The sequence below is a fragment of the Protopterus annectens genome, chromosome 13.part0, assembly GCF_019279795.1.
Source record: "Protopterus annectens isolate FY-2018-M chromosome 13.part0, PAN1.0, whole genome shotgun sequence".
NCBI classification, from domain to species: Eukaryota; Metazoa; Chordata; order Ceratodontiformes; family Protopteridae; genus Protopterus; species Protopterus annectens.
Window position 1 is genome coordinate 952040755 of NC_056747.1, and position 26916 is coordinate 952067670.

General features: G+C 41.7%; 1 protein-coding gene across 5 annotated transcripts in view; it reads left to right on the forward strand.

The window, feature by feature from the left end:
- STAT3 (signal transducer and activator of transcription 3) overlaps positions 1–26916 on the forward strand; it is a 1961792-nt gene that overhangs the window by 249565 nt on the left and 1685311 nt on the right. For all 5 annotated transcript variants that reach the window (XM_044054713.1, XM_044054714.1, XM_044054715.1 and 2 more), the window contains exon 2: positions 16462–16610. In XM_044054713.1, coding sequence (XP_043910648.1) covers positions 16462–16610 — 149 coding nt within the window. The remainder of the gene's footprint in view (positions 1–16461; positions 16611–26916) is intronic.

The following is a 26916-nucleotide window of genomic DNA, read 5'->3' on the forward strand; positions in this document are numbered from 1 at the left end:
CTGGGTCTCCGCTGAAAACTGGACTCCATGGCCCAGTCAGACACTACCCAGTTAACAAATGTAAAATAGGTAAAAATAAAAATGTATATAAACTATATACTTCTGCAAATGTATGTTTTAATAGTAGAAGCTGGAACATACAGAGTTAACTTGCAAAACTTCAAAAAATAAGTTGAAATTAAAAGTGCTTTACGATGTGCTATAAAAAGTAGTTTCAGTGCAGCAAGCAGACTCAATGTCTAGAGCTAGAAGTTTCTTTCTATTGTCTTGGAGAGTGTTAATTGTTTTATGACTTCCAGTTCTAGGCAAACATCTGAGAGATGTATTTTTCACAAAGAAATGTAAAATTTTGTTAAGTGTTTGTTAGACTGGGAACTGAAGGCAGGTGACAGAGTGATGTCATCTAGGCAAACCCAGCAATAATGTTTTGATATTAATTTGGGAACTCTCTCAGAGACTGTGCACATTTTGTATCTTGTCTTGGACCTAGAAACTTTCACTCACTCAGCACTTCTGCCTGCATCTTGCTCTGTAAGTAAGTTATGTAGGCATAGTATTTTTTTTTAGAGATAGAAGGAATATAGTAAAGATTAGTTTAGATGTTTTCTGTATTTATTTGAGACTGTCTTGCAATGTTGTTTTAAAATATTTCTTGTGATTCTGAACTCTGTAGCTACTGTGTTGATTGAGTATTGTTCTGTTCTTTTATTTATTATTAAATATATTGAAAGCTTTTCATTGTGGCTGGTTTGGATCGATGTTCCTTGATTACTGGGCCAGTGCAGGGGAGTCACAGTGGGTCAACCTTCTCTCATTTTCCCTAAAGAATAAGGTTTCCTCAAGAGCTAATTCTTCATTTATACCTAAGGTGGTATCCAAATTTACCTTAAGCCAAGCCATTCATCTGTCTTTCTATTTTCCAGAGAGTAAAAATTAGGGGAAAGCATACTCCATACATTGGATTCCTACTCTGGTACTATTATGACAGAACAAAATCTTTCTGAACATCAGTTGTTCATTTCTTTTGACAGTAAGAAGAAAGTACAACCTGTGCTAAAACAGACCATTTCAAAATGGTTGTCTCATGCTGTTGCATTTTGTTATACCCACTACAACAAAACAGTTCTATGCAGAGGCAAGGCTCAGTCTGCCAGGGCCTTGGCTTTGGTGGCTTTTGGGAAAGGGTTGGATTCTAGAATTATTCTGGAAGCAACAACTTTGTGCTCTGTGCACTCTTGTACAAAGCACTATAAACTAGATTCCTTTTCCAGGTCTAGGACAGGCTCTCATCCTTCTCCCAGTCATATCAGGCTATGATGATCCAGCTATATAGGTTAGGCTACTGCAGCAGTGATCCATATGAAGAACATAGTACAGTTGTACAAGTATCTTTACTATAACAGTTTATGTTCAAATGATCAGTGCTGTAGTAGCTTCTCCCTCCACCCCCTCATTTTTGTATGATTTCTAAAGCAGGATGTGGATATTGGTATTTTTCTGGCATTGTCCTTCTCGAGCTAATTTAAATGTTTGGATGTGTGGGAGGTGCCCTAAAGCTTTGGAAGCTGGCTGATTGTTATATCCTTAACAGGATATAAACCGTATAGCTTAGGCTACTCAGGCAGTGATCATTCGAACATCTACTGTTATGGTATGTTTACTTATATAACTGTACTGTGTCAAGTTTTCTGCCCTCGGCTGGTATATTCCATGATACACAGGAGCCCATGTCAGATGAGGTTCATTCGTGGGTCGCAGCAGAGTAACATGGACAATTTCCATATAGGATGCAGTTGTAGATGTGGCTAGGGTGATCTACAGTGTTTGGGTGGCAGTGTTCAACCTGTGGAAGGCCAGCAGTAGCTTTGAGACCTTTCTCAACTGCTCTTGTGGCGGCAATCAGTGGTTATTTGTCCTTCCAACTGTGTGTGTGTGGAAAGCCTTTACCTTGTGCATGTGAGTGTAGACAGTTGTATTCAAGAATGCTTTTTCTGTCTGGCCCAGTATCCCGTTCTCCCCTGCCAGATATCCTACCCAGTCAGAAAAAAGTGTAAGAAGCAGAGGGGGTAAAGTCTTAATGATTTAAAAAAGAGTCGTCCAGATCCCACCAGTCCATAAAAGACCTGGATTGTTTATTTGGTGCCAAAATTTCTTAAGTCATTTTTGAATTTAAGCAGCCTAAATTTATGAATCCCCAAAGAATCCTTTCAAGTGGCCTGTGTGTAGTCAGTCTTTTCTGTCTTGCAAAAGTATGTGCTCTGTGGGCATCCAGAACACTCTTATCCAAGTAACAATCAGTAACCAATCCAGGGGGTGTCTTTCAGCTGAGTTATTATTGGTTATGCACTCTGCCATTGGGTCTTACTGAGGTGCCATGTGCATGAACTATGGTTGTGTTCCACTTGCTTCCACAGGGAGCCCGGGAGTTCCCATGTCTGATTGACTGACTGGTCCCTTAGCTTCTCCATCCATAACTTGTTAGCATCAGTGAGGAAATCTGATTGGGTTATTCCAGCCTCTTTAAATAACCTTGATTGTAGCAGTCCTAGCTGCAACTAGATGCTTATAGGTTGCAGTTTGGATTCATAATTCTGTATAGCAAGAGTCTTCATAAACAGAGCTCAAACCCTGCAAACAAAAGTTTAATTTCTCCAGTTTTCTACAGAAACAGTCTGCTGTTACTGTGTCAGTGATCCGCTTCTTATGATAGCGGTTCTATAAATGATTCCATACAGAAGATTTTATATGAGAGTTCTCCGGTGGACTGTGTAGATCTAGTGGTCCCAGAATGTAGATCTAGTGGAACACTAATCTGCATATCTTGGAAAACGCTGACAGTCTTTTCTTAGGCAGCCATGTCTTCCTTTCTACTTATGCGGTCACAGTCACCACAAAGATACTGGCATGTGATAGGGTAGGGACGTAACAACAGGCAGAGAGTTCAGAGTGTCTGAACGCCGTTGGATCTTTCCCTGCATATCAGTGTACTAAAGATGAGCTGTCTTATCCCTCCAGTCTTTCCATGACTCCACCCAGTGGAAGCTTTAACCATACAAACAACATGGCAGTTGCACAGTATACTGAAAAGTAAGGAGAAACTCTCTTCTTGCCGTTTATGCCAGAAAGTTGCGAGAGTCTGAAAATAGGCCATGACCAGCAACTGTTTTCTGGCTGTAGTCCATAATGCTTGAATGTCCGGTTCCTTTGTAGCCAAGCTGAGAGGGTGCCTGCTGCTAGCCCATGAGCGGTTCTTTTACGGTTCACTGATGGGAATCTTCAAAAATGGGGGAACCCTCAGCAATCTGTTTGCATCCCTGACCAACAGCATGTACAAAGATTTCTCCTCCCTCATTCCACATCCCGGAGGATTCCAGAGGGAAGCTGTAGCCAACATGTAGTCAAACACCTTTATTTCCCACCACTCTTCCCCAATGATGAAATTTATATAAGCTTTTTGAGGCCTGAATCATCACTTGGTGTTCCACTAGATCCACGTTCTGAGGCTAATAGATCTGTCCACAGGAGCACTGTCATGTAAAATTTTCTTGGTGTACATTTCATCATCTAAGGCTCTAGATCCCTTTTCTTCTATCCCTGCAGCACTTGATATCCCTTAAATGTTTTTGATATCAGTTTAAGTTGCTCTTCAAACAAGTTAACTTGGCTGCCATCGCCAGATTTTACCAGCGACACATTAGTTTCTCCTCATTTTCCTTGAAAGCTGCAGAGGCACTTTCTGTAAGGGAGTTTCTTGTTGATGCCTCCCATTGCAGGACCCAATATCTTTTGGTGTGTCCAAAAAATTGATACAACCCCCCTTTGAACTTGCTGCTGCCATAAAATTAAAATATCTTATTAGGAAAACACTTTTCTTGTAGCTAATAGTTCATCTAGAAGAATTTCAGAACTTCACACTGTTTCTTTCTTAGCTGGTCAAAGCCTGTTTTCATCAGAGGTCCAGGGAGAAAAGCTTTTTTTCATATGAAGTTAGCATGAGCTAACAACATAAATATACTGTGTACCACTAAGCTTTGTATAGTTTAACATTTGATCACCATACTAAGTACCCTGTATAGTATATACCGCATGCTAAATTCACGCGTCTAAAGAACATCCAGCATTATTTAACAATTTAAGTCACATTGATGTTTTGCAGTTACATTATTTTTTATGTTCAACACATACCGTTCCCTGCGTTTTCTGAACTCTTCTAGAGCTTTAAGAACCTTGGTAGCTTTCTGTAGGAATGCTGCTTTTGATATTTGTGCAGCATCCACATAGCCTTCAATAAATGTCTTTGCAGTGCATTATACATTTGATCTGATCTGATCATCTGCGGTAGTGGTGCTGCGGTAACGTTGTCACCTCACAGTAAGACGCTGTCCGGTTCGATTCTCAGAGCGTCTTCTGCGTGGAGACATGCGTGAATGGGCATACCTTCGTTGAAGGTTGTGCGTCAGGGCTGGCAACTCGGCACGTAAAAATCAACTGCCAATCATTAGCGGACTGGAGTTCCGCTGTGGCGACCCCTAACCGCGAAAAGCCGAAAAACACATACATACATTTGATCTGATCTCTAGATTAAAATATACCTTTGTGCCTGCCATTTTCAAGGCTATGTTCTTCTAGGGTCTACCTGTTAGAAAGATTGTGGTTTGAGTTATCGAGGATGGACCCATTGTTATTGTATCTGAAAGTTGGGTTTTTACCACAGTGATGGATTTGATCCATTCTTTGTAACAACCCCCATCACTTTGCCCTGGCTAGACCAAGACGGTTTGTGTGCCATTTATATACTGTAGCATGGTTAATCTCCGATTGGGGGGGGGGGGGGAGAGCAGTACAGTGCATTATGGGATGGGTTAGGTACTAAGCAACCTGGGAAAGTTTGAATTGCTGACCGGACCTGATGGCTGCAGCCTTAGTCCAAAGAGTTCTTTGCATTAAACTCACTCCTACGGACTTAACATTTTAAGAGCATAACCTTTGTTTCCTAGAGGAAACCTGAAAACTTGAAATTTACATTGTGGACCAGTTCCACACCTTTTCTTCAGTGTTAGTAGAAGCCTTCCTGAAGAAGTGGTAGCATCAGAAACAAGACCAATGTAAAAGAATACTTGAGACCGATATTGCACAATACTTACACCAGTTCAAAAAAGAAAGAAAGAAAGAGTTTCTGTGGTTTCATTTTTTGCATGTTTGTTCTATTCTGCAGTAATTTTGTGATTTCCGTATAGCTTTAGGGCTCCAGAAACTTAATATAATAATAATAATAATACTATTAACATTCAAGGTCTTTTACAAAACTGGGAAAGAACACACATTAAATTGTGGGTTCACATATTTAGGATTTATGTTTCTATGTGCTGCTTGGTTTCAGCATATCAGGGACAGGAAAGAAAATTAATACCATCATGGTTTGAGAGAGATAATAAAAGTTAGGGTATGGGGAGAGATAAGCTAGAACCGGAGTTCATTATTTGTTTTGTGTACTAGCATTTGTATAGTGTTTTCTAAAGATTTTAGATATTTGTAAATTATTTTGAGGAGGACAAGCTAATTTGTGTAGGGGAAAATATTGCTTTTGATTTTAATGTCTAGCATGAACCCTTTTAGTTAAGTATATACTTCAGAATGGGAGATTGGTGCTGCAGCAAATGGAAAAGAGCTGATGGTGTTAAATTGCAGCTTGTCAAACTCTTTTCTCATGTGGCTGCTGTTACTGTGTGATGCAGTTAGTGGTGTCTAGATTAGTATTGATTTTTACGAAGGGCACACTTTATTTTGCTTTTACATGAAAAATAAATGAAAATGTAGTCTTCTGGGAAAGTTTTTTTTTTATATGTCTGAGTGTATGCTTAGAGCCATTCTATGAATGGTTGCTAATTGTTTCAGCAGCTAAGTGCTGCAACCTTACCCTTCTTGAGATTTAGCTTCAGTAAATCTTTGAATCGTAAGAGAACTAAAAAAATCATCTCTAGTAGCATATGGACTTTTTTATTTGGTGTATATTCCTGGCCCAAGCTTGACTTTTAGCCTCTGCTGAATACGGATGCCATGCCCCCTTGATTCAACAATGCAAATTTATTTTATCTCTGTGCAGCACAAATATCAAGACAAGATGGACATTCTTGATTTGATGATTCAGTCTTCTGCTGTAAATACCCTTAGGGAGTATAAATACCAGGGTGAAGTGGACATACTGGAGAAGAGTCTTGGGAGCTGTGCATTGAGAACTACTTTGACAATAGGAAAATAACTCTCAGGTTTCCAGATGATTTAGCAGTGCAGGTATGACTGGATCCCTGTCAATAAAAACATCAAGAATGTATTAGAAGTGTTCGCCTCAGAGATTTGTGGTGCACAAAGATAAAAGCCAGATGTCTGTTACTGAACCTTAGTAGGGGTACTACTGACACTCTGGTTTTGTATTTGAGTAATGCTTTGAACTGTCAGTAGATTGCCGTGATTAATTACAGAATAGTTGTGCCAGAAGGTTGGGTGTAATGCACACACTGAAAAGTAGGTGTTTATAATGTCTGCAGAATGGGTCGCTTCCCCGTTGTTTATGGGTCTCCAAAGAAAGCGGAAGAAACCAGTCCACGTGCTTAGATTAGATTAGATTAGATAGCTATGTCATAGCCTGTGTTGAACAGAGAGTCTCTGGAGTTTCCAGCATGAAACTTGAAGAATAACATACCACAAAACTTAAATTGCAGCATGTTTGTTGTTCAGTGGAAAAGCAAATGATCCTAAACTTTGCTTCCTGTCTCTAGATAGCCAAAGCAGCCCAGTGGAAGCACTGCAGTCTCATAAATGTAATGTGTGCATATGTAGGTTAAGTGAACCTTTAAGTGATTTAGGTTTACTTAAGAGCAGGGAGTTTAGAAGGTCAGCAAATACAGTCCAAAGGATAATGATGGAAAAAACAGAAGCTAATATGTGGAAGAAGAAACTGAGGCCATGACGGCATAGTGCTAGAGTGGCTTTAGTTTGAAGATTTAATATTGCGGTACATTTTACCTCAATGTATTGTACTGTGTTTGTGTAAACCAGCAGAGTGCTTTTCTAGGTTTTAGCCCTTTTTTCCAGTGTGGTGTAACAATAGAGTTAATGTATATATAATTTGGGGGTGGGGGGGTGCAGAGAAGTTTGCCTCCTTGCTAAAAATTATTGTTTTTGTATTTGTGCATGTTTTTCAGCTCACCGATTTCAATATTACATTTCTTATAAACATTGCATTGAAAAATTATTTAATGGGTATATAATAATTGTGGGTATATTGACCATGGTACCTATGGTGTGGTCGGCATAGGAGATGTAAAATGGAATCACTGCAGTATGCAGTTCAAGGAAGCAAGACTAGAGTTCATAGATTATTCTGTGTGTTTTTCCAGTGTTTGTTTTAACAAGTATAGAATAGTGTCTGCTTTTGAGACAGGTTATTGTGTTTGGATACGAAGCATTCTTATGAATTCAAAAAGTCTCGAGTCTGAAGCAAAATGTTTATGCTTCCAAATTACCTGATCTTGTATGTCCCCAAGCTGAAGTGCTGCCAATATAACTGTTGTAGTTTACAATAAAATCAATTATAAATAGTCTCTCAGATTTAAATTGCTTCCTTTTGGGCGATTCTCAGGACTTCATTCTGTGCCAGAAAGCTGGACAACAGTAACTTTTTGTAGAACTGCTGCATTTGTCATGTTAATTGTGACTTTTTAGTTGTGGGGAAAGAAATTTTTTAACTCTGGATTTCATCAGACTTGTGGTTGCTAATAACCTTTATAAAGGTGCATTTATCTCAAATTCTCAAACCTCTTGAATATGACTGCAGTCAAGCAACTTGTAATGAGGATATCAGTCATTTGCCACAGGTGGATTGGATGTTAAGGAAAGGTTCAGGGCATGACTTGGGGGTTGGTTTAGGCTGCATAGTCCAGGTATTTGTTTCAAATTTTTAGTATCACCGCGGTGGTGGTGCTGCGGTAGCATTGTCGCCTCACAGTAAGACGCTGTCCGGTTCGATTCTCAGCTAGAGCGTCTTCTGCATGGAGATATGCGTGAATGGGCATACCTTCGTTGAAGGTTGTGCGTCAGGGCTGATAACTCGGCACGTAAAAATCAACTACCAATCATTAGTGGACCGGAGTTCCGCTGCGGCGACCCCTAACCGGGAAAAGCCGAAAGACTCAACTGTTGTTTATGACACAGACTTTTAATGTGGTAGACTAGGCCTACTTATGGCACATAGACAAAATGTCCGGTCACATCACTGGTGATCAGTGTTTGAAAATTGACCGTGCTTATTGGTAGAGCCTTTTGGAAGGCTGGAGGAAAGATTAAATGGCATGTGGAGGGTTTATACATATATCATTGACACCCAGGGGGCTTAGGGTGATCAGTAATTTAGGACCTCAATAATAGCCAAGCCTGTCATCACATGTGTACGTTAGTAGCATGAGTACAATCAATGTGCTTACTCTGCTGTATTACCATTGAATGTGCAGAAGGGGTCTTTATGGAGGAAGATGTTCCTTGTGTTGGAGTGATGGGAACCAGGATGACCTCACTAGAAACGGAATTAGGCCCGGATGTGTCATAACATCCAGATATAGAATGACCCTGAAAGGACACAGATTGTGGTTGGGAGACAAAAAAATTAGGTGAAGAAGTTTGGGTGGGCAATGTCTTGAAAATATAAACAAAATAAATACATAAAATAAAATGTGCTAGAAGAGTTTCTGATTTTACCAGTGTAGAAATATGTATTTGACTGTACGATGCTTAATGTGTTTTTGTAAGTAAACAGGAGGCTGAGTTTTTCCCAAAGAAAACTAGTTAACCCTTGTAAATAATAAATAATTTCTATTTGCAGAGATTTACCAGTGCCTTGAATTTTTGACAAGGGTTTTAACTGTAGTCTTGATACCACAGGTTTGCTTAGTTTACTTTGGTGAAGATGTTCTTCGTGTTTCACTGTTGCAGTCATTACATTTGGGTTATCTGCTTTGCAGTAGCCCCCAGTCGGCCTGATTAACAAAGTCTTGGGTCCTGCATCAGTTGCTGTCTCTTCTTCCATGACGTTAGGGGTATAAAACATGCAGCCGATGCAGTTACATCAGTCTTTCTTGCTGTGCGGTGCCCGAAGCAGAAGCAGTTTGCAAGTGCCAGTCGGCCAACTCCTGAAATTTTCGTTTTCGAGTTTCAGAACCGAAGTCTTCAACTAAAGCTAAGTACCCCATTGGGGAAACTTTTTCTTGCTCCTTACCGATGTCAGTAAAAGTTAATAATTGCATTACTTGTGGAAAGCAAATACCTCACAAAGATTTTAATTTGTACTGTATTCCTTGCCTAGGCCCTGACTACAACGTGCCTTGCTGTCGGTTTTGTGCTTTATTTAATCAGCGCAGTATCCGTTGTCGGTATATTTTTGCTTCTAAATATTTTGGTTCTCTGTTTAATTAAACAATAAAGAGCCAGCAACTGTGAACTCTGTATAAGAGTTTAAAAAAAAAAAAAAAAAACAAGAAATGACGTGACAGACTGGTTTCGGCTGAGGGGTTAGCCCAGGCTTCATCAGTGTAAAAGATTCTAAATAACTTGTAGTCCTTGTATATCATTATGAACAATTAATAAAGTCGTGCAATTGGTGAAATCATAAATATTTATTCAGACCTGGGTGGAACAAACCACCTAATTTAACTATCCACTTTTTTTCTTTTGCATTCAGCTTTGAGTGCCAACCAGTTTTATTGTTCCTGTCGCCTATTATTATATCAATAATGATAAAATTAAATATTGCAATGGTGTGTTTTAAAGTATGTTTGAACAGAACACTACTCATCCTTTTATGTTTGACGTCACTAAGGTGTTCAGAAATGCGTAGCCTAAGGGGTCTTGAAGTTTGTCCAGTGTAGAATGCATGACAACTGCAGGTGGCAAGATATATCAGCCGACCTGTACTGCAGTTAGCAAAAAATGTAATGTCAAATACCATCCCACAATTGCTGCTAGCAAATTGTTTGGACTTGAGCACCTTATTACAATGGCTACAATGGCCACATAACTTGTCACCAGGGATAGTAGTTTGTATAGTATCCTTATATGTTAACTGGTGGTGATGTTTGTAGTGGTTAAAGTAAGACCCCAAATTCCTCCCTTTTATAAATGAAAAATGGCAAGTGTCACCTAAATGTTGTGATAAATGATTATCAGCTAATAGAATGTTGCAATGTCTTCTAATGACATCAATGCGTCTATTGGTATTCCTGTCATATGTAGTGGTAAAACTGAGAGTATTTGTTTTGTGTTGTGACGGCTTTGTATTTGAGAATGTCCTTTCTATCCAAGTTGGCAGCATAATTGCTAGCTGTATATACATGAACCCATACTGTAGTCTGTATCTTGGAACCTATGAATCAGGTCTTTACGAAAAAACTCAAAAGAGTTATCATCTGAACAGATACGTCTCATCCTAATGAATTGAGATTTAGGAATATTTTTGGCAATATGAGCAGGATGAAAGCTGCATGCGTGGAGTAAGGTGTTATATTGTGGGTGTTTACGAAATACTTCAGTATGTAGAGTGTTGTCATCATTTCTGCTTCCAAGTACATCCAAATAGGTGATCCAGTCATGATGGTATTTATTCGTAAATTGTAAGCCCTACATGTTATCATTAAGATAACCTACAAATTCATGAGATATTCTACATCAGACCTCCACACCATCCAGCAATCATCCAGATATCTGCACCATATGTCAGTTGATTCCAAATAGATGTTGTGCATGACATCATAAATAATATGTTCTTCTATGTAAGCCATGTACAAATCCGCATGTATAGGGGCAAACGATGCCCCCATTGCCATGCCACGCACCTGTAGATAACATTGCTTACCATAGAAGAAAACATTCTTGTTGAGAACGTGTTCCGTTAAACAGATGAGAAGAGTGTTGAATCCAGATTTATATAGGTCTGATTTGTGTAACCAGTATTCATAGGTGTCCAAGCCAGCCCAGTGTGGTATGTTGGTATACAAAACACAAACATCTAATGTGCATAGTAACCAGTAATCCTCAATTTGCATTTCATTTATTATATCCCAAGAATTCCGTGCTGTCTTGAATTCTGGATCTCACCCATTTTAATAATGGTTTACGATATTGTGTTAGGAATTCTGACAAAGGTTCTGTCAAAGAACCATTGCCGGCCACAGTTGGTCTGCCCGGGGGATGTTGAGGGTCCTTATGAATCTTTGGAAGAAAATATATGTATTGGCTGGTTGGATCTGGAACCGTGAGGTGGTATTTAGTTTTTCTCGGTTTAATTACCCAAAAATGTCGTCGGTTAGCCTTCCGACTACCGGGATTACGAAAAAACGCAAAGATAAAGAAATTGACAGGCCTACAAGGTCCAAAGCTGCCAACGACGCTTCTCCTAAGCCAGTCGCCAGGTCACTGGTACTCAGTGAGGTGCTTTCGCAGCCCCTGATACCCGCTACTTCTGACTCGCAGGCCTCTACTGAGACCCATTCTGAGTCCGTTATGCCGCGAGATGCTTCAACTGTGGAACCTGCGGATGTCTCTACCTCGGATGGGTCCGGAGCCGCTTTGCAGGCACCGGCTTCTGACGGTGTATTCAGGCCTACGGACTTGCGTATTAAACCGACGCCCCCTTCTTAATTTAGGCCAAAATCTCGAATCATACCTAAAAAACCAACGCCCAGGCCGCATGCTCAGGCCTCTATGCCTAAAAAACAAATAAGAATGGCTGAAGATCTTATAACTCTAATCAGGGGAAGCCAACCTCCCCCTTCTAAGAGACCTAGAACTGAAGTTGTTTATGAATCTTCTGAACAGGATTCTGATTTTTCTGATTCTTCTGATGATCTGGATTTGCCCTTATCTACTTATGAGGATTCTGATGCAGAGGACTCTATTCCCTCTGCTTCCCCTCCAGAGGATTTTTCTTTTGGTGAGACCTTGCATACTCTAAGGGAGCATTTCCACTGGGAAAGCCAGGATTTTTCTGATTCTAAAAAAAGGCTTAAGGATTTCTTACTCCTGCCTCAGCATAGGCCTTCAGCTGTACCTCCTGTACTAGACATTGTTGATGATGCCTTTTCAGAATCTAGTTTGGCCCCTGATTCTTTGCCCCCTGCTCCCAGAAAACCTGACCGATATTACAGGGTTCCTGATTCTCACAAGTTCCTTTTTAAAAATCCTATTGCTGATCCAGAGACGGTTTCACAGGGACCCAAGGGCATTAAGGCTTCTACTACTAAAAATCCTTCCCCCTCTGTTAGAGACTCCAGGGCGCTACATAGATGGGGTAAGAAAGTTTACACTTCTGCAACCTTGGCCATTAGGGCTTTAAACTGCCAGTTTCATATGTTAAAATATCAACAACATGTTATTGGATTGCTTAAACAGAAAATGATGTTAATGCCTGACTGTGCTGAGAATAAAGAAGTACAGGATTTAATGCATTCTGCTGAACAGGTTGGAAAACATACTTTGCAATGTGGATTTGATTCATTAGAGGCATCTTGCAGAGCTGCTGTTACTGAGTTTGTGCTCAGAAGGCATGCTTGACTTAAGGAGCAATCTTTGCCAGATCATGTTAAAGCTAAATTGTTGGATGCTCCCTTAAATCAGGACCGCCTGTTTGGCAACAAAGCTGAGGAAGTTCTTAAAAAGATGGAAGATAAAGCTAAATCTATGCAAACTGTTAAAGATTTCTTACAAGTTCAGCCTCGTAGATTTAGTAGGCACTGGCCCTCTAAAAATTGGTCCTTTCCAGCCCCTTCCAGGTCTTCTCATGCCAAACCCAGACACAGCAGACAGAAACCCTAGGTTTCAGTCCCAAGGGACACACAAGACTAGGCAGTGGGGGGTTTCTGCACCCAAACCTGGGAGCAGCAAGACTCCTCCCTATGGAAAACCGTCTCAATGACTTGCTTTTAAGACTTCCAAGCACTTCCCAACTGAATGCTCCTTTAGGCAGAAAGATTGGTCTGCAGGCCAAAAACTGGAAACTCATTACCCAGGACAAATGGGTCCTAAATATAGTGTCCCAAGGATACAGATTTCATTTCCACACGTTACCAATACCAAATGGGTGGCCAGATCTACCCCCAAATCAGTGGACAGAGGCCCAAAATCAGGTACTCTCTCTCTTAAACATGGGGGCTATTCAGTTGGTACCAGAAGAGGAAAAGGGACAAGGTTTCTATTCAAGACTTTTCCTGATACCCAGAAAAGGCAATACATGGCGTCCTATCCTGGACCTTTCCATTCCAAACACCTTTCTGGTGATTCCAAAATTCAAAATGCTGACTCTTCACCAGCTGCTTCCTATGCTAGGCAAGGATGCATGGTTGGCAATACTGGACTTAAAAGAAGCATACCTGCACATCCCTATCAGGGAGTCTTGCAGAAGATACCTACGTTTCAAAGCAGGCTTACATGCACTGTCAGTTCTCTGTACTGCCCTTTGGCTTATCTACTGCGCCCAGGGTATTCACAAAATGCCTAGCTCCAGTCGTTGCATTTTGCAGCCAAAGAAATATTCAAATATATCCATACCTGGACAATTATCTAATTCAGGCAGAAAGCAAGGACATTCTCTTCAATCATCTGGCCTTTGTTCAAAGGGTACTGACTTGTCTGGGGTTCACCATAAACGAAAAAAATCCCATTTGGTACCCTGTCAACAAATTATATTCCTGGGAGCAAGCTTGAATACAACTTCCCAGATAGCTTTCTTCATGCCAGAGATATGGATACATTTGACAACTTACTTCAAACAAGTGGCCACAAAAACCCAGCTATCTGCAAGGCAAATACTGCAAGCCTTGGGGTTCATGGCCACATGCATTCTTCTAATTCCATATGCAAGGCTGCATATGAGGAAACTACAGTGGTATCTCAAAAGCCTATGGTGTCAACATTCAAAAGCCTATGGTGTCAACATTCACAGGATCTGGAAGCAAGGATTCCTATCATACCTTGCCTATGCCTAGAGTTCCTTTGGTGGGCAGAAGCCTGCCACCAAAACGGGACTACCATTCGCATTACACCCTGCCAAACAAATCTTAACAACAGGCGCATCAGACTATGCATGGGGGGCTCAGGGAAGTGCATTCGGGGCAAATGGAACCCCAATCAAATGCACCTGCACATAAATCAAAAGGAAATGTTAGCTGTACAGAATGCCCTGACAGCCTTCAAGGACCACTTTTCTTCCAGGACAACTAATGGTAAAGACAGACAACACCACTGTCATGTGGTACATAAACAAGCAGGGGGGTACACCATTCTTACACCATCTACAGACTAGCCATGGCATTGTGGAACACAGCCTTGAGCTACCCAAGTGAATCTACAAGCTCAATTCCTGCCAGGAAAACTAAATACACTGGCAGACGGACTAAGTAGAAACCTCATGGACCCACACGGATGATAGCTGGAACCAAGGATTTTCAACTTGTTGACAAGCAAATGGGGGAGTCCAGACATAGACCTGTTTGCCTCCCCCCAGAACCATCAACTGGACAAATTTTGCACAAGGATTCCCCACAAGCAAGCTTGGAAAGTGGATGCTCCATCCTTCAGCTGGAAAAACCTATCAGTTTATGCGTTTCCTCCTCTGCATCTGCTCTCCAATGTACTACTAAAGATCAAACGGGACAAGCCAAGGACAATTTTAATTACACCAGACTGCCCTCGCCAACACTGGTACCCACTCTTGCGCAGTGTGTCTAGCTTGGCTCCGTGGCATCTGCCTCAGACTCCTTCCCTGTTGCTGCAGCAGGAGAACATAATTCTGCACCCTCAGCTGCATACCCTGAACCTAGCAGCATGGCTAATTACCTAATCTCTCCTTTACCATCCCTCAGTAAATCAGTGATGGATATCATTTTAGAGGCAAGGAGGCGTAGTACTAGAAAATCTTATGCTGCAAAATGGAAATGATTCTGTGCTTGGAACCAGTCTCAAGGAGTGAATGCAGCAGTGCCCAATTTACCTCAGATTCTACAGTACGTAACTGAGATGCTTCACAAGGGCTTGTCTTTTTCCTCCATCAAAATTCATGCCTCAGCCATTTCAGGTCGTTATAGCACAGAGCCTCCCCTCTTCTCTCACCCACTGCTCAAGCAGTTTCTCAGAGGGGCCAAAAATCTAAGGCCACCCAGGAGAGCTCCAGTTCAAGCCTGGGATCTTAACTTTGTCTTGGAGAAACTCACTCTTCCTCCCTTCGAGCCAGCTGCTACTGCAGATTTAAAATTTCTTTCCTGGAAAACAGCTTTCCTTTTGGCAATCACTTCTGCAAGAAGGGTATCTGAATTACAGGCCCTTATGGCAGTGGAACCTTTCATCATCTTTCATGCGGGCAGGGTGTCTCTCAGAACCAATCCCTCTTTCATGCCCAAGGTGGTATCCAGTGTGGCTCTTAATCAGTCCATTCATTTGCCTACCTTTTTTCCTAACCCACAGAGCAAAGGGGAACGGATACTGCACTCTTTAGATGTGCACAGACAGCTTAGCTTCTACTTGGGCAAGACTAAACCTCAAAGGAAATCCTGAACAACTACTGGTGGCATTTGCTGCAGGGACAGAGGGGAAAGCTACTGCAAAACAAACCATTTCAAAATGGATAGGCCACTGCATTCATTTCTGCTATAAGCACCATGGAAAACCTATCCCACAGGGCATCAGACCCCATTCAACCAGGGCTGCATCCACCTCAATGCCTTTCTCAAGGGAGTCCCTACTAGGGACATCTTAGAAGCTGCTACCTAGAGTTCTGTACATACTTTCACCAAGCATTACCATTTGCCAATTTTCTCTAAATCCAGGGCTGGTTTTGCCACTGCATTTTGCAGGACCTTCTAGCTGGTCCGAATTCTATTTAAATTCCTCCTCCCAACCTTAGCTTTGGGAATCTACCCAAATGTAATGACTGCAACAGTGAAACACTAAGAACATAGTTCAGTTGTGTACACTTACCATAAATGTAGATGTCCGAGTGTATTCACTGTTGTAGTCCTGGTTACTCTCCCTCCAGCCCCCCCTTTCTTCCTTTGGCTATACCTTTACTCTCACTTACTATGCTCTAAAAGCATTTTGGTGTATTTGCTTTTCTGTTGGAGGTATATCCTTGTATTTATAGATTTAATTGATTCCTGACATCTGGGGCAAGAAAAACTTATGTAATGGCATTGGCTGCATGTTTTATACACCTAACGACCTGACGTCATGGAAGAAGAGACAGCAACTGACGCAGGACCCAAGACTTTGTTTATCAGGCCGACTGAGGGCTACTGCAAAGCAGATAACCCAAATGTAATGACTGCAACAGTGAATGCACTCGAACATCTACATTTATGGTAAGTGTACACAACTGTACTTTCTCTCTCCTATAACTTGTAATTTTTTTTTTTTTTTTTTTTACAGGGTAACAAAGCTTGTGATAGAATGGCACAGTGGAATCAATTACAGCAGTTGGACACCAGGTACTTGGAGCAATTGCATCAGCTTTACAGTGACAGCTTCCCCATGGAACTGCGGCAGTTTCTGGCACCGTGGATAGAGAGCCAAGACTGGTATGTTACACTTCTGGAGAGAAAGCGGTACCAAATACCAAGAAGACAGGCTGCACAAACATGATAATACAACTAGGCAGGAATAAAAGAAACCAGATCCTCAGTAAACATGGTTTAATATTTCAGTACAATCTGATGTTTGTTTTATTGATAATTTGTCATTTAGGTGCTTTGAAACTGTTTTCATTTATTGCTGAAATGTTGCATATGATGTCCTGTTCTGCATTCTGAAAGGATTTCAGCAAATTAGATGATGTACTAAGGAGCATGAACATAACACAGGCATGAATCCTACGACGTATGAGGAGAAGCTTGTGGATGTGAACATGGTGAAAGAGGAGCAAAGTAGAAACATTCCAGCATTTTACAGGAGTAGTCAAGGTGTCTGCGCTGGTGCAGCAGTTAGCGTTGCTGCCTCACAGCAAGAGGTTCTCTGGTTCGATGCTTGGCTGGTGCTCCTCCTGTGTGGAGTCTGCATGTCCTCCCTGCAGTCGAGTGAGTTTTAAAGACATGCAGGTAAGTGTATGTGTGTGGCTTCTGTGAAGGTTGGGCACCGGGCTGACAACTCGACACTGTAAAAACACTACTGCCAATCAGTCTGCAGACTGGTGATATGCTGTGGCGACCCGTAACTGTGAAAAGCCAAAAAACATTTACAGGAGTAGTTAAGGTACAAGACGGGAATATTAAGCAAACTTTTTTTTTTAATGGAATTCTAGAATTATGTAGGTAGCTCTGTGTGGATGCTTGGGAGTAAGGAATGTGTTGCAGAATTTCCAGAGCCAAGTACGGTCGAGAGAAGTGGTACAGTGAGTAACAAAAACATTGCAGGATAAGTGGGCCTAATAAAATTTTATATGATTTTAAACATCTTTGTTAAGTTACACTTTAGACATAGACATATATACAGTGATAGAAAAGAAAACAAACCATATCAACATTTTTCATATTTTTGTAATGTAAAAAACAAAAGGCAAAAAAAGGCAAGATGTAGAACTCCACACAACGAATTTAATGTTAGCGTTTCCTTCACCAATACGTTTCCTTCACCAATATCAATGAACTTCATCAGACAAATAATATCCAACCCTAACCATCTTTAAATACATCCTTTAACAATGACATCACAAGCACCTTGATTATATTAAAGACAAAGTATTGAAAAAAAACTCCCATTAAAGTTTCACAGTACATAAACTAAACATAATTTTAAATACAATTTTAAATAATAAAATAATATACTACACCTAATGATTTCAATTTAAAAAGACATTTTATAAAACAGCAGTCATTTAAACCAGGGTGGCCGTGTGCATTTAATCTTAGCTGCAAAAACTGCTCCCATCTGATGTTGTTAATCTATATTCATTCCTTACTGATGGGTTATCAGTTCCGTCCTTGGAACCAAGCCGGCCAATATCAAGCTCACGTCAGCCAAAAACTCTCGAGCCAAGGTTCTACCCAGAATGCTCTACTCTCTGTTACCCCAGATCTCATTTGCCGCGTTGCTGAACAGCCATGTCAAGCCACTGTCTCAGCTAAGTGTCTAATTTTTTTGACAGTTTCTATATTATTACTCTAAAATTTTCTCAAAAGTTTATTCTAATATTTTCCTACCCTATCACACACTTTAGACTCTCTCCCTTTAGTCCTTTCACTTTATTACCCTCTTTTTCTTACCTTGTGGTAATTTTCCATTACCATTGTTGGTAATCCTTCTTTTTCTGTTTTTACCCTTTTCTTGGGTAGCCATTATTCTTCCTTTTGCTACTGTACTTCTTCTCCACAACAGCTATGTTGGATAAGAAAAGTTCTGTTGGTTTCAAGCAGTGCAAGGATTGCAGCCATAAGTTGCTGCTTTCCGATGGCCATGACTTATGTGTCTATTGTCTTAATGTATCACACTTGACTGTAGATCCTCCGTGTGGGATCTGTAAAAGCTTCTCTACCAGGACTTTAAACGAGAGGAAGAATAAGTTAAAAGGTCTCTAAGTCTCCTTTCTCTGAGGCTATTTCTGGGTCTGAGGGCTCACCCCCCTCCTGTTAAACCCCGCAAGAGGCGTTCTTCCTCTTCTTCATCGAAGTCACTCCCTTCTTCCTCTGGAGATCGTAGAGAGTCACCTTATAAGAATGTGAAATTGATTACTATACCGGCACTGCCACCTGTGACCCTGTCGACTCCAGGCTCGGCACCACCCCAAATGATCCTGACTACAGCCATGTCTCCTTTATTGATAGCGGCACCGGAGTTTCTGGTGCAGACAACTACGGTTCCGATAATTCTGTCGCAAGCCCTAATGGCACCGTCAATACAGGTTCAGTCCCCTTCGACACCGTTGGTACAATCACCTTCAGCCCCAAGTATGACTCTTTTGTACTCCACGGCGCAGACTTTTTCAGCACCGACATGTACTTCAGTGCAGTCCTTCTCAGCACCATCCTTATTGTTGGTGAAGACACTTTCCACTACGGCACCGTACCCTTTGGGGTAGACCTTTGCCTTTAAGGTGCAGACACCTTCAACTGCCATGGCACCGACATATTCGGCTCAGACTTTTTCCACACCATTTTCTTCCGTGCAGACTTCCTTGGCTTCGAGCTCTGCACCTATTGAATTAGCAAGGACCAAATATTCCCCTTCATTGGATCCTTTTGCAAGCAGTCAGTATAGTCCTTTCCTGAAAAGGCCAGAATTGCCATCAGCCTTCTCCATGAGGTCAACCAAAGGTCTTTCTGAGCCGGATGTGTTGCCGCTTGTTGACCAGTTGCTTGTGACCAGAGGTCTCTCTCAACCATCAAAGTCCATGTTCCCTTATTCAGGTGAGCATATTTTGCCTCAAACCTCAACGTATACTCCTCCTTCGACTTCTACTCAAGTCCCAAAGCCTATTACTCCGACAGCGCTTTCCTCCCTCCGACTTCAATAGTGGATCTCATTTTGGAACCAGAGTCGTCCTTGTGGCCCTCAGTGCACTGGGCATCGGGCTCTTCTCAGGCCAGTGGCTTTGCAGTTGGGGAGGACATTCCTGGGTCCATGCCGATTTTTTTTTTTTTTTTTTTTTTTCTGTGGCACCTTCCAGGGATGCTCTCTCTCTTAAGGTTCACTGTCCTCTTGAGACTCCTGGTCTGGGGGCGGGTTCGTTGAGGTGGGGTGTAACCCCGGTTCCGAGGTTGTCATGCTCTGTTCCTGACTCCCATCCCTCCTTGGGCGGGCCGGCCTTCCAGGCAATGGAGAGGGTGCTTGCCTCCGCTGGCAAAGCTCATTTGTCAGAGTCCTCTTCCCCCATCTGTGCCGCAACAGCCACAAGCTTCAACCCCCGGACACCAGGCACAAGAGCTTCAAGTCTCTCCTCCTCAGGAGATCCCCTCTTTGCAGTCTTCCCCAGAACCTCCCACTGAGGAAGTGCCCCGGAAAGCATTGTGCAAGAGGAAGCACATGGACTCCACTGAGGAGTCCTTGACTGAAGATACGGATTTTGATGACTGGGAAGGGTCCCCACTGTCTGATGAGGTGTCCTTTGGTGACATCCTCGAGATCCTTAGACAGAGGGGTGACTGGAAGCCCTCTAATCCTTCCTCTGAGGAATCTCCTGCAAGCTTTTTGTGCCCAGCTCCCTACCTCCTGGGTCACCCCACCTGCAGATGAGCTTGTCCAGCTCATCATGCAGTGTGCATTGAAGGCTCCTGATACCGTGGAAGCGATACCTAAGGGGCCAGACAAGATATTATCGCCTCCCATGGAGCACTCTCACTGGTCAAGTGGTCTCCCAGTAGACACTGTGGTGGTGGCAGCTGCTACTAAGAAGGATTTGGCAGAAGAGAGCCAAACTGTCCATTCACCCAACAAGGAGTCCCGGTTGATTGACAGATTAGGGACGCATGTGTTTGCTTCATTGACCTTCACCATAAGGTCTTTGAATTATTTGGCACATTTTACCAGGCTTCAGCGAGATCTTATCAACCAGCTCTCTAGCTTGGCAGGAGCCGTTTCTGACCAAGTCCGTGATAATGTGGCTTCTCAGATAGCCACCCTAGAGTCCATTTCCAACCCTTCCATGCATTTATTTTTCACGCAACGGAAGGGGCAGCTAGAGTGGTAGGCGCAGGTATAGTCACCAGACATGCTTGGATGCACCTTTGTGACTTTGCAGACTCCTTTAAGGCTTCCTTCACGAATGCCCCCATAGAGGCCACTTCTTTGGTGGCAGCTGCTACTAAGAAGGATTTGGCATAAGAGAGCCAAACTGTCCATTCGCCCGACAAGGAGTCCCGGTTGATTGACAGATTAGGGACGCATGTGTTTGCTTCATCGACCTTTACCGTAAGGTTTTTGAATTATTTGGCACATTTTACCAGGCTTCAGCGAGATCTTATCAACCAGCTCTCCGAAAGCTTGGCAGAAGCTGTTTCTGGCGAAGTCAGTGATAATGTGGCTTCTCAGATAGCCACCCTAGAGTCCATTTCCAACCTTTCCATGCATTTATTTCTCGCGCAACAGAAGGGGCAGCTAGAGTGGTAGGTGCAGGTATAGTCGCCAGACATGCTTGGATGCACCTTTGTGACTTTGCAGACTCCTTTAAGGCTTCCTTCACGAATGCCCCCATAGAGGCCACTTCTTTATTTGGCCCTAAAGTCAAGGATACGCTGGCACGGTGTGAACAAGATGGCAAGACCTTGTCTGCCGTTAGTGTCGATACTCCACTTCTCAGCGATTCTATTCCAGAAATCAGAGGAGTGGAAAGATCTAGCACAAGAAATCACAGGGGTTCTTTCTGGGATGCACTTGCCGAGTTTTCTCCTAGAGGCAGAGGGGGAAACTCCAGTGGAAGACCCTCCCTTCGGGGCAGCGGAGGTCCGCGAAACCAGGGTTCCAGAAATTCTTTCTCTGGCCAACACTATCAGCGCTCATGAAGCGTTGCCCGACTGCTCACCTCTGGAAGTGGTCGGGTCGTTTCTCCTTGTACCCTGTTGCCTGGCATAAGATAACAACAAACTCTTAGGTACAATGGATTTATATCCAGAGGCTATCGCATCCCCTTCCATCTTTGCCCAGTCTCATCAAGAGTGTTACCCGACGTTGCACCCAGTCAAAGGGAAATAGCAGCACACAAAATCAAAAAGCTGCTACAGAAAAGAGTCATCCAGACAGTCCACCCAGACCAGATAGGATCCGGATTTTACTCCAGGTTCTTTTTAGTGCCAAAAGACAGGGGACTGGAGACCAATTCTGGATCTCAGTACACTAAACAAATTTGTAAAAACAGAGACATTCCGGATGGTCACGGTTCAGTCTATCCTTCCTCTTTTGGAAGAAGACGATTGGATGTGCTCTGTAGATCTTCAGGATGTGTATGACCACATAAAGATGGACAAACGCTCAAGAAGATACCCCCGCTTCCGTATAGGAGCCAGTCACTACCAGTATTGAGCCCTGCCCTCCGGTCTCTCTACAGCCCCCAGAGTGTTCACAAAATGCATGACAGTGGTTATCGCTCACTTGCGACTTCAAAGATTCCAGGCGTTTCCATATCTAGATGACTGGCACCTTACCACCCCCCAAGCGTCTACTGGAAGAAGCCCTGCAGTATACTCTCTTAATAGCTCGAAGCCTGGGAATCACTATAAACTGGGAGAAATCCAACACAGCCCCAATTCAGTCTTTGGAATTCATAGGGGTACTGTTGGACACAAGAAATTGCAAAGCATCCCTTCCAGAACACAGACTTCAGAGAATAAAACAAGTTCAACCATTACTCTGTCATCACAAATCCCCAGCTCAGTCTGTACTTCAGCTATTGGGGTAAGTGGCAGCTTCAATCACCATTATTCCCCTAGCCAGATTCCACATGAGACTTCTTCAGTGGCTACTTCACTCAATGGTACCCTCTTCAACATCCTTTGTCTTTTCAAATAAGCGTGACTCAGAGTTGCAAACAAATATTTTACAATGATCTCACCCTTTCACCCCCTATCTACCAGTAGTCACGGTGACCACAGACGCCTCCCTGATGAGGTGGGGGGGCTATGTCAGGGAAACTCGGTCCAAGGCACCTGGTCGGAGACAGAGGCCCCTTTGCATATCAGTGTCCTGGAACTGAGGGCAGTGCTTCTAGCGTTGCAAGCATTTCACTCCATCCTTCCATCAGGGACTATTGCGATCCAATCAGACATGTCAGTGGTCTGATACATCAACAAACAAGGGTGCACCAGATCTTACCTGTGATGCCGAGAGGCCTTGAGAATATGGCAATGGATGATGGCTCACAACCGCTTTCTTATTGCAACGCATATTCCCGGGAGCTCCAACATGATGGTGGACAAATTGAGCAGGTGCATTCTACAGCCTCATGAGTGGTCCCTCAATCCTCTGATAGCGGCAAAAATCTTCCACCACTGGAGCCAGCCTTGCTGCGACCTATTTGTCTCCCCAACCAACTACAAGTGCAACAACTACTTTGCCCCGATCCCCCCTCGGGGACAGACACCAAGGGACACTCTAGTCCACTCTTGGCCCTCGGGTCTTCTTTATGCCTATCCACTTCTTCCCGTCATCTCCCGATTTCTAAAGAAAGCATGACAGTTGAAGTGCAAAGTAATCCTCATTGCTCCGTATTGGCCTCGACAAGTCTGGTTTCCCTTCCTCTGGCCTCACCTGCTAGATCAACCATGGATCCTCAATCCATCACCAACGTTGATCTCCCATCCGCAGGGTCTGATTCACCCCACTCTAACAACCCTGAAACTGACAGCTTGGTTTCTCCACTTCCTATGATTGCCAGGTATGAAAACCTTTTGTCCCCTATGCATGATATTCTTAATGCATTTCATAAATCGTCCACCAGACTAATCTATCTTAACAAATTGAAGAGGTTCTCTCTATGGGCAATAGATAAGCAAATAGACCCCCTGTCAGCCCCAGTCTCGGTGCATTAGATTACTTGTCACATCTTTGCCACTCTGGGGTGTCTGCCTCTACTATCCGTGTACATTTAGCTGCCATCTCGAATTTTCATACTGGTTTTCAAGATTCTTCACTTATGTCAGACTCTGTAAGACTTTTTTGAAAGGGATTATCCACCTAAAACCTCCCTTCAGGAACCCGTACAACCTAGGGATTTGGCCTTAGTTCTGCAAGCTTTAACATCTCCACCCTTTCAACCTGCATCTTCTTGTGATGTAAATTATCTCTCTTGGAAAACTTTGTTTCTGATTGCAATCACATCAGCCAGACAATTGTCAGAACTTCAGGCCTTATGCATCAAACCTCCTTATCTTATTGTCCATAAGGATAGGGTATCACTGAGAACCAATTCTACCTTTTTACCAAAAGTGGTGTCAGAACGATCTATCAACCAGTCTATTGATCTCCCAGTGTTCTTTTTTTAAATACTTTGTCTTTAATATAATTGAGGTGCTTGTGATTTCATTGTTAAAGTATGTATTTAAAGATGTTTAGGGTTGGATATTATTTGACTGATGAAGTTCATTGATACTGATAGACGAAAGCGCTAACATTAAATTCGTTGTGTGGAGTTCTACATCATGCCTCTTTTTGCATTTAGTTGGTGGTTTTATTTAGTTGCTGTCGTGATATTTATAAAATGTACTTTACATATGTTTCCTTTATTTTTAATGATTCACTCCAATATTATATAAATTGCTCCATTCCTGCCTTCCCTTAAACCTCACAGCCCTCAATATTATTCTGTTTGTATTTTTCCTACAAATTCAATTTATTTCTATGCAGATTGTTCCTTCCCTTTTCTAAAAATCCAACATATAGTTCTATTTATCTCCTTTACAATATGCAGTTCTTCAGCTACAGGTGATTTTCTGCTTTCCATTTTCTAGTAATTGCACTTTTGGCAGTCAGTAGCATTGAACTTGGTGAGGCCTTATTCATTCTCTCTCTCTTTATATGTGTGTATGTATGTATGTGTGTATATATATATATATATTATATATATATATATATATATATATATATATATATATTATATATATGTTTATATGGATCTACTTTACTTGACGTAAAACTCATTTGACAGACACCCAATTGACCTAAATTTAATTTGACTGACAACACATTTGACTGACCCCCATTTCACCGACAGCTTGCAGTGCTGAATTTCAACATACTAAATCTTAAACCATAGACAAGCACACTTAGAACACCAATAACTAACCCTTTCCAGAACTTAAAAACTACTTACTTACCTTAACAGAAATGGGACAGTGTACAACCAAACTAGGTGGGGGGCTAATCCCCCAACACCCCCAAATGTGGGGAGCTTTGCCCTCCCCAATTGTATATACTAACTGCAGGATCACACTACAGTGGGGAAAAGGGCATATACCTTTAACTTGCCTTACAGTACTCTACACACTGCCACTACTGCTGGAAATGCACAAAACATTCGCCAAATTACTTTAGATACTTCCCATAAAAATATAGAGAGACATACCCACATTTAGAAATACTACAACATTACTTTCTACAGTTTTAAAGTTACTGTAATTCTTTTTATCACAAGCAAGTCACAGGTGAAGGGAAACCCACAACAAGTCTATCTTAAATGTCGGTAAAATGGGAGTCAGTCAAATAAGTGGTCAGTCAAATAAAATTTAGGTCAAATGGGTGTCAGTCAAATGAGTTTTAGGTCAAATGAAGTAGCTCCATACATATATATATATATATATATATATATATATATATATATAAAATCTGTGTGTGTAATTTAGATTCTGTGTCCCAGCTTAAAAGAGCGATTTCCTTAGTTACAGTCCTTTACTTCCCCAGCATGTCTGATAGCATTGTGTAGGAAATTGCCAACTTATTACAATCCTGAAAATGTTTCCTTTTTACCTCCCTCTTTTCCATAACCTTCAGCATTTGTTGTTTGCCTGAGGAAAAAACATCCCTGAATAAATATAATTAAAAATGCCTATACAGAAACTTCAAGCAGAAGTCCTAAACCTTCTAGGATTTGTTTCATATCTTACTAGCCAAATTGGTGTCCTTCCATTGTTCCTTTGTAAATTGTTAACATTTTCTAACCTCCTCTGATTCTTTTAATTGTCATGCAGTATATTATATGCCCTACTAATTATCCTTTTTTTAATAGCTGCTTCTGTTCTGGACTCCACTAAAGCTAGTTTTTCAGTTATCAATCCGCCAGTCTCTGATTTGCAGTCCAAACTTCTTCTTGGCTTCATCCTACTGTTACCTTTCCCCTTCTCTTATTATTTGTCTAAGTACTTTTATTTCATTTTGCAATTTTCTCAACTAAATTACAACCCTCTCTTGCATATTTTCTATACCCCCCCTATTTGCCATCATCCCTGTTGGTAAAATCTCCTTTTTTCATTCTTGTATTTGCTTAGTTCTTAAATTACATCTTACAGCATTATCATACTCTGTATGGTTGTTGTTACTCTCCTTAGGAAGCAACACTGAAAATCCTACTTTTTCCTTATTTCTTCAACTTGCCCCCATTCCTTCATCCCTTTCTACTTTGATTTGTAACTTTCTGCTTGTGTTGTGTAACTCTGAAATATCCACTCATATCAGGTAATCCAGACTACCTTGCTCTAGGGGGGGGGGGTCATTTATTTCTTCTTAATTCCTGTTTTTCTCTCCCAGATAAATTCCTTCAACTCTTTATTAATTTTTGTATACAACTTTTCCTGTGGTTTTGATAAATACGTCCGACCTCTGTATAAAATTAAAGGGACTAAAAACATTCTCTGTCTGCATCTTATTATCTATATCCATAATTAAGAGTTTCCAGTTTCTCACTTTTTGTGTTATTTGTTTAGTGTCTTCCTACAATACTTGGCTGCTGTAACAAAATTCTTTTTAACTCGTACACAGTAAACTACACTTAAATACAGCTCCCCGTTATCTGGGACTCAAGCAACCAGCATTTGATTGGTTCTTATGCCGGGATACAAGCCACTCAAAAATCAGAAAGCAGAGACACTTCTCATTGTGAAACAGTTCCACATTGAGTAGAAGTGTCTCCGCTTTGTGATTTTTTTTTTAGTGGCTCATATGCGAGCCAATCAGAAATCATAAGGGGAAGCCACTTCTGTTAAATGCCGAACGGCCTGCTTTTCTCCATTGAACAGAAGAGGCTCCGTTGTGCGATTTATGATTGCTTGTATGCTGGTATACAAGCCAATCAAAAATTGCAAAGCATAACTGAAGCAACTGGCACATACACTTAACAGCATTCACTAATCCCCACGGGTGCTGGTTAAAAACTTGGAAACTGTCTCAAAATGTTTCACAACACCAAAATTT